The sequence below is a fragment of the Micropterus dolomieu genome, linkage group LG12, assembly GCF_021292245.1.
Source record: "Micropterus dolomieu isolate WLL.071019.BEF.003 ecotype Adirondacks linkage group LG12, ASM2129224v1, whole genome shotgun sequence".
Taxonomy (NCBI): Eukaryota; Metazoa; Chordata; class Actinopteri; order Centrarchiformes; family Centrarchidae; genus Micropterus; species Micropterus dolomieu.
The window spans coordinates 36,840,632-36,849,393 of record NC_060161.1 but is presented as its reverse complement, the minus strand read 5'-3'; the positions used below and the strand labels follow the sequence as shown (position 1 = coordinate 36,849,393).

Genomic DNA, 8,762 nt, shown 5'->3' with positions numbered 1-8,762 from the left:
CTTCTTACCTACAAAGCTCTTAATGGTCAGGCACCATCTTATCTTAAAGAGCTCATAGTACCTTACTACCCCACCAGAGCACTGCGCTCCCAGAATGCACCTGTGGTTCCTAGAGTCTCCAAAAGTAGACTAGGAGCCAGAGCGTTCAGCTATCAAGCTCCTCTCCTGTGGAACCAGGTTCCAGTTTGGGTTCAGGAGGCAGACACCATCTCCACATTTAAGAGTAGGCTTAAGACTTTCCTCTTTGATAAAGCTTATAGTTAGGGCTGGCTCAGGTGATTCCTGAACCATCCCTTAGTTATGCCGGGGGATTTCCCATGATGCACTGAGCTCCTCTCTCCTCTACTTTCTCTCCCTCTGTATGCAACCTCATCCCATTATTGCATGTTACTAACACAACTTCTCCCCTTTCTGGTAGTCTTGTGCTTTCTCGTCCCTCTCCTCTCTCCTCCTATCACTTCCTGCAGGTGTTTCTGGCTCTGGAGCTGTGGAGTCTGGATCTGTGGTTGCGAGTCACCTGCTGCCCCTGTGTTCCTGCTCGACACCCTCTGCTACAACAATTATTGTTACTAGTCCTATTATTATTATAAACATTACGACTATTATCATTAACACTACTATAAATATCTGTACCATTTTTCATTTAGTCTGTAGCAACATCACCTTTACGGTCTGTACCTCTGTGTGTATATTGTGTAGGCTGCCTCCCTCCTCCCTCTCCTTCCATCCCTCTCGCTTTCTCTCTGTTCCTCTCGTGCCCCCCGTTACGCCGTAAAATTTACCAGAAAGTACGGGCCACGTCCTGTCGGCTCGGAGGCATTGCGAGGCTACCCAGCCGACCAATCCCAGTGCTTACGGTCCGTGGCCTAGTCCCAATGTACCCCCTAAGCCCTCACACACTTTACTGACATCACTTGGAAAGTGATTGAGTTTAAGAGGCTGCAAGGGCTCAAAATGCTGTAAACAGGAACGACACAGTACTCCTGCAGTCTCTCGCCCTACAGAGTGGCGGAGAGGTAAACTAAATGTCAATATATATATTTGTCAATAATCAATACACTATTGTAGGATTGTAGGACAAACAAGCAGAGACTAAAAAAGAAAGTTGAATAAATTCCTGACTTCATGTGTTCTATGCAGCATCTTAAGTTAAAAATTTCAACAATGCTGACATCAGCGTAGGTGTCGATGCTTGTTTGTTTACGGTTTTCTTCTTCTCTTAATACGCGGATTTTCCGTGATATTTCTCTCGCTTCTGGGCTTCCCCTGGTAACCCCCGTGTTTCACATCATACCGCTTTAAAACTATGTGATATTAGCTCTTACTAGTATGTATTTGAGGCTTTCTTGATGCTTGCTTTGGATAAACAGGACTCTGAGACTAGATCCAGGTCCACACAGGTTCCTGTAAAGACACTAGTCACAGTCCTTTGAAGCCAACAGGGTGTTAGTGACTGTACATGTCAGAGTAACAGAGGTGGATCAGGATTTCTCTTCAGTCTTTTCTCTAAATGTGGAAATGTTGGATTTCACACTTTGTAATATTTAGGCAGAAAGAAAGAAATAAGATGCGACAGATTACTTTTTGTTCAGAGAACCTTTAATTTAAGATTTATTTAGTAGTGTTGTTGATGGATTCAGGTCCTGTGGACATTTTACTGTGAACCATTTGAATTCTACATATAGTGGGATAAAAACTGCCACGCTCCTGCTGGACCCCCTGCAGTTTGCCTACAGGGCTAACAGGTCAGTGGACAATGCAGTCAACTTGGGACTGCATTGCATCCTGCAACACCTCGACTCTCCAGGGACATATGCAGGATCCTGTTTGTGGACCTCAGCTCAGCGTTCAACATCATCCCGGACATCCTCAGCACCAAACTCACCCAGCTCACCGTGCCAGCCTCCACCTGTCAGTGGATCACAAACTTCCTGACTGACAGGAGGCAGCAGGTGAGACTGGGGAACATCACATTTCTGATTGAGATTTCTGACTCTCAGTGTCAGGAACAATTCCTGTGCAATAACCCAGTAACTCTGTCTCTAATCAGCACCTGTTTACTGGTTACCACTTATTATACATTGATCATTCTATTTCAGACCTGTTCATATTGTATATACTGTATACCAAATCCAACTGCCCTCTCCTGGTCGAAACCCGGGTACTGCAGTTTAATTTTGCTGTTTAGCTCGGCTCTGTGAAAACTGTCACAATGATGCTTTGTCAATGCATTTGTGTCTTGTAAGGGGTCTTCTTTTGGTATAAGATTTGCCACATTTGCCACAGCTGTATGGTTTCACTCCAGTGTGAGCTTGTTCGTGGTATTTTAGGCCATCTGATGACTTGAAAGTTTTTCCACACTGTTCACACCAGTACGGTTTCTCTCCAGTGTGAACACGTTGGTGGGTTCTTAGGGCACTTGATTGAGTGAAAGCTTTTCCACACTGTTCACACGAGTACGGTTTCTCTCCAGTGTGAACACGTTGGTGGAGTTTTAGGGCATTTGATTGAGCGAAAGCTTTTCCACACTGTTCACACCAGTACGGTTTCTCTCCAGTGTGAACACGTTGGTGCTTCTTTAGGACATGTGATCGATTGAAAGTTTTTCCACACTGTTCACACCTGTATGGTTTCTCTCCAGTGTGAACACGTTGGTGGTTTTTTAGGTGACCTGATCGACTAAAAGTTTTTCCACACTGTTCACACCAGTACGGTTTCTCTCCAGTGTGAACACGTCGGTGGATTTTTAGGGCACCTGATTGAGTGAAATGTTTTCCACACTGTTCACACGAGTACGGTTTCTCTCCAGTGTGAACACATTGGTGATACTTACGGTTACCCAACGACCTGAAATTTTTTCCACACAGTTCACACGAGTACGGTTTCTCTCCAGTGTGAACACGTTGGTGGATTTTTAGGGCACCTGATTGAGTGAAAGTTTTCCCACACTGGTCACAGCTGTACGGTTTCTCTCCAGTGTGAACTCGCTGATGAATCTTCAAATATCCAGATGTGAAGGATTTGTCACAGTGCGTACAGCGATGACGTTTTAGTCCATTTCTTCGTCTCCTTCTCTATATCAAGAGAGAGAAACACAGTAAGGCAGATGTCATGGTGGAGTGAGCTATCTAAAACCATAAATGACATTAGAGCACATCTTTGAAATCACATTCGAACGTACTGTAATAATAATAAATGTATTTATTTATAGAGCGCTTTCAATCAAAGTGCCTTACAAATAGAATACAATTAAATTACAAACAGTACAATAAAACTAGCAACCTGTCCAGGGTGTACACCGCCTTTGCCCGATGTAAGTTGGGACTGGCTCCAGCCGCCAGCGACCCTGTACGCAGGATAAGCGGTTGATGATGGATGGATGGACGGATGGACAGTACAATAAAAAAATTAATTGAAACACTATAAAGTAAATACCACTTATACAAGACTGTGATCCTTATTCAAGTTTTGAATCGCAGCTTTTTACTATGAATAAACCTTCTGTGGTTTTGATTGCTCCAGTCTATCGTCCACCTAAGTACAACCCTAAATTTATTTCCCCATGTAAGTCCCTCTGGTACCATAACCAGGAAGAATGGAGGATTTGCACCACGTCCACCGTAAGCATGTGAATTCCTCCCAAAAGAATCCCAAATATTAAAAAGCTCATAAACCAGTGATTATTTAGTGTTCAACAAAATCACGGACAGAGAAATGGCCTGCCATGATACATGCAAGCTTGCGTTACTGGGAGCGATGACTGCTTGTTATTTCTCACAATTTAAGAACCCTTTGTGCTTGAAGTGTACCGTCACTTTTACATTTTACTCTTTGGCTCCGGGACTCTCCTCTGCCCTCTCCAGATCAGGTTTTCTGGGCACTATGTGACGCTCACCTGTTCCCGTTCTCGCCTGACTGCTAATCTCCGCAGGGAGATCGGGAGCCTTTCATGCAGCCGTGTGCATAGCTGCTCGTCAGTGACTTCTCGTGAACCGACCAATCACAGCACGGAGGAGGCGGGACAGTAAAGTTTCAGGCACTACAGCAAAGTTTAGAAATGTTGAACTCATTGTTCTGAATGCACAGTTTTTGACAAGTTCATTTGCATAAACAAATGAAACAAACCACCATGTAGAGCATTTTTCTTGCACAATAATTGAATGACCCACAAAAATGAAACCTCTGTTTTGTCCAACTGGAATTAATATTAGGCTACTAATGTTAAGCTATAGTAGCTTACACTATTATCTGAAATTATAATAAATATACAAACATTTGCACTAATCAAACCTTAACCACAGTGGTGTAGGCTAATATCAGAGAAAGGTTTTATTTGTGAAACTGCTGAATCTCAATTAATAAACTATCTGTAGGCAGATGATCTAAATCAAGTGTAACCTGTAAAAGTATTATTATACTTTACTTTTTTGCCTTTACTCCTCCAGGTTGTGGTTATATTTTGTTTATCAAATGGTAAGAAATTACAAGAAAATGCATAGATTTCAGTCATAAGATAACTCCTTGCCTTTACTGTACCGGCCATGCTTACAGTCGCTCAAAGTCAGCCCGCAAAGGCCCATTTTGAGCCAGGAAAAACCCTGGTGTCTCTACCACATAGTGACAATATACTGTCTATTACATACTCCGTATGTACTGCATGCTAAATAAATGATCGGTATGTTATTACCACGTATGCCCGCTTGTTCACAGTGAAGTACTCTAGCAAATTGTGTAAAGATCACGGATTGTTTTTTTGAGGTAAAACTAAAAAAAATTACATGTCAAAATGTGTGTAAATGCAGACAGCTGGAAGAATTTATGGCTGGAATTATTTTGAATGTCCTGCAGGAAGTGCAGAAAAGAGATGAATTGCGAGTTGGAAAAGTCAAATGGGAAAATAAATCTCCTTAAAGAGCACACTTTTACATTTTAATCGTTTCTGTGGCTGTTTCATGGCTCTGCTCGAGGTTTCTGCCTCTTTAAAAGGAAGTTTTTCCTTGCCTCTGTCGCCTAGTGCTGCTCTTGGTGGGAACTGTTGGGCTTCTGGAAATAGCGCTTTTCATAAAGAGCAGGTCTAGACCGTACTCTATGATGCTGTGAGATAGCTGTTGTGATTTGGTGCTATATAAATAAAATTGAAAGTACGCAGAAGTAGTCGGCCAGAAACAACAGAAGAATAAAATTGCATTGCAGAAATTTTAAATTAATTACATTATTTAAAACTCAAACCCGGTCTGTAGCCACCAGGTAAGCTCCTGTTACCAACTGGGTGCTTTGATTTTCAAAATCTGGTTTCCAATAGGGCCTATTGTGAGATCCTGTTAGATGAAGAACTTCAAAATTAGTAGATTTGAATTATAATAAACTTTATTTATATAGCACTATTCAAACAGTATATTTAAAACAAAATGAGAATTAAACACACCCAAAGAATCTGGGGTGGGAATCTCTGGGCACCTCACGACTCGATCACAATTCAAAGGGCTATGATGGGATTATTAAACCATTATCGATGCATCTTGATGCATAATTTTTTCCCTCTATACAGGATCTCTGAATAATTACTAAGCATATAATTTGATCAATTAATATACCCAAATATTTGTACAATTTGACTCGTTCGATCTGCTCACCATGTATAGTAAAAATACCTGGAAGACTGTCCAGAGACTTCTTAGATTTTGAAAAAAAGCATAATTTTAGTCTTCAACATTCAAAACTAGTTTAAGCTGACACAGTTGTACCTGAACAAGGTTGAAAGCAGATTGTAAATAAGAAAACAGACAGCTGTACACCAGTTCAGTCTAAGCTTGTGCCTGATGTTCTCAACCCTGGGAAAGTAGGTAAGTTAATAATGACATACACCTGAGCTAATTAGTATTACTTCGTTACCAATTTATCTACCGTTACACAACAGCCAAAAAACGTGCTGTAGGGGGGGATGTTAGCTAGCGCTAACGGCCTTCACTTTTCAAGCAGTTGGGGAAACTACAGACTTATTAATGGACACACTGACCTTCACTGCATGTAATTTTTTCCCCACTAACTTTCACCGTCACATTCTGCCGCTCGCTCGGCCTCACGCACAGGATACAAAGAGAGCTAGCTAAGCGTCGAGTGCCACCGTGCGGGTTAAACTCTTACATGCGTATTGATATTAATGATTGTGTGACAACATCTGTTGTGTGCACGCCACACAACAGATGTTGGTCAATATTACGTTATCAACTAACATTTAAAGAATCGATTTTTGACATTTGTTACATCGACCCAGAATCTTCCTCGTCCGCATCGCAATGCATCTAAGAACTGATTTTTTCTCCCACCCCTAATACCTAGTTATAATAATAAAATCACTCTCGCAGAGCTGATGGACACTGCCTCACTTTCCTGTCAAAGGTGAAAGCAAATGTTTACAACTTTGATCAGAGGATGAAGAGGGGCTATCCTTCTAGGCACGAGAAGAGAAAAAAACTCAATGACAATGAAGTCAGGTAAAATTGTTCTCTCAACGTCTGATGTCAGCAGATAACAGTAATATGCAGATATACTCGCTCAGTATTTCATTTGTTTACAGTGAGATACTGATTTTATATAGTGACTTTGCTGCTGTAAACTTCTCTTTTGTTGCTGCTCTGAAAACACTTTAAATATTAAATTTGATTACTGTTCTGAATTGATTTTTTTCAATAAATGTATCAATAAAATGCTAACAATATAAATACAATTTATATATAATTTAAATGGCAGCCGGTAAAGACAAAGGTTATGATAATTTATCACTCATAGTTAACAAGTCTCATCTCTGGAATGTATGAATAATTTACTTACTTTATTTTAAAGACGAAATGACAATAACTTTAATCTTATTTTTAACAAAGTTTAAGTTTGTGTTACCTTGTTGCTATACAAATAAACTTGCTAATTACATATTTTGACACCAAGATCACAGCAAATGTATATGGGTTCCAGGAAAAACACCTAAATGCATAATTCTGATCTCCTTCGATCTATCAGAAGCTAAGGAATATGGATGCATTGTAAAGGATCCTATTTATTTTGCTATTGCAGACTAAATGGAGATGCAATGTAGGAACAAATATCTTTATCCTCGCCTGGTTTACACAATTTTTCAAAAATATACCGGGCAAATGTCCATGTTTCGGCCATATTTACTATTTATTAGGGCTGGACCCGAATATTCGACCGTTCGATTTTGAATTCTGTCCATCAAAGGGAAAACGAAATAAAGCCCTCAGCTGTGTGAGAACACTAATTTAATTTCTCAATTTCATTACCACATGCACTTGGGTCTGCTAGCCGCCATAACAAAGTTAAAAACAAAGATTTGGCAAAAATCACTTAGTTAGCCTAGGCATGAGAATAAATAAACGGAGCGCTCTCACCCTGTTTCTCTCTACAGTTATAATTTTGTTCATGTAATAATGGTTTTCATAGACGTACACAGCAGTTTTCCCCACTAGAATAGAAGCTATGTACATCGTGCTAACCTAACAACCCAGCTGTTGTATCCTTATTAACTAGGCTCCTTATATCAAGGTTCATACACATTTTGACCAATGAATTTCCATGATTAAAAAACTAAAATCAGCAGGCCCATGTCTGCACAGGTTTTGTAGGAATATCGCGAATTAGACACCTTTAGCGCCCAAAGTGCCAAATATGCCGTACAGTGTTTCAAAGCTCTCTCTCTCTCTCTATTATATAGAGATAGTAACAATGAATATAAAGTTCAAGAGTATACTGTTAGTATAATGTTACTGTATTCATCATCATCATACACACACACACTATAGTATAATATATAAAGCTTTTCATTAATATAATATAAATTCCACTTAAACAACAGAGCATTTTTAATTTTGGGGGTTGTTTTTATTCATTCATCATTACATGCATAAATGCTAAGTTCTAACACATTAATCATCATAACCATCTAGTTCAACATTAAAAATTTGCTGTAGCACCTCAAACTTTATAGTATTAAGCCCCATCCAGGCTGTGATTAGCCTGCGGACGAAAAGTGCCATTAACGAGCTGCACAAGCAGCCACAGAGCGAAGACAAACTGAAGGAAAATCTCATTTTCAGCCACTAAACCACCCGATGACAGAATCAGCGGAGTTCCAGGTCAACATTTGCTGCAGCTGAAATTCGTACGTTAAAGCTAAATTTGAGTTGCTGGACCAAACATCTGATCTTTTAAATCTATGTCAAAATAACTGAACCATTGTTTTTCTTTTTACAAACCATACCATCCATACTATGTGCCCTTCAAGTATTTGGTGTAACTTATGGGCTGCCATGCCCCTGTTTAACAGCCCGTTATTACTTTGATTGTGTGTATAAAGCTGTGCCGCAATTGGCCGGCTTTCAGGCGGATTTGTTGGTGTTGTTGCAGCACTCTTCTGTCTTATTTACAATAATCTCTTGCCTTTCAGTCGAAAAGGGATTTAGTTGCTGTGAATCGTGAGGTTATTGTACTAAAAATGCGTAGTAAAAGTTCTCTTGAGACGACTTAGCAACTTTCTGGCATCAAACATCATAGAGCCCCAAATCATCACGCTTATCAATATTATCTCTGTATTGTTTTATTAAATTTTAGTATACTTGGGTTTGCCCTCTTAAAGTTACTGCTTATGCTGTATACAAAATACTTCCTGTAAACTAGGCTGAAAATAGCAATATCACATTATGCTCCCTGTAGTTGGTTTATTCAACATTAAAGCTGATGACAGAATC

General features: G+C 39.9%; 2 protein-coding genes across 2 annotated transcripts in view; one reads left to right on the top strand and one right to left on the bottom strand.

The window, feature by feature from the left end:
- Positions 1 to 1,865: 1,865 nt before the first annotated feature.
- Positions 1,866 to 4,543, bottom strand: LOC123979975 (zinc finger protein 239-like). Its single transcript, XM_046064088.1, has 2 exons — positions 4,532 to 4,543; positions 1,866 to 3,074 (listed from the first exon to the last, which is right to left on the bottom strand). The coding sequence occupies exons 1-2, from the start codon at positions 4,541 to 4,543 to the stop codon at positions 2,208 to 2,210; spliced, it is 879 nt and encodes a 292-aa protein (XP_045920044.1). The 3' UTR covers positions 1,866 to 2,207.
- A 3,583-nt stretch (positions 4,544 to 8,126) lies between these two features.
- LOC123979974 (zinc finger protein 239-like) overlaps positions 8,127 to 8,762 on the top strand; it is a 4,708-nt gene continuing 4,072 nt past the window's right edge. The window contains exon 1 of the mRNA XM_046064086.1: positions 8,127 to 8,150. Within this exon, the coding sequence (XP_045920042.1) occupies positions 8,127 to 8,150 (24 nt within the window). The remainder of the gene's footprint in view (positions 8,151 to 8,762) is intronic.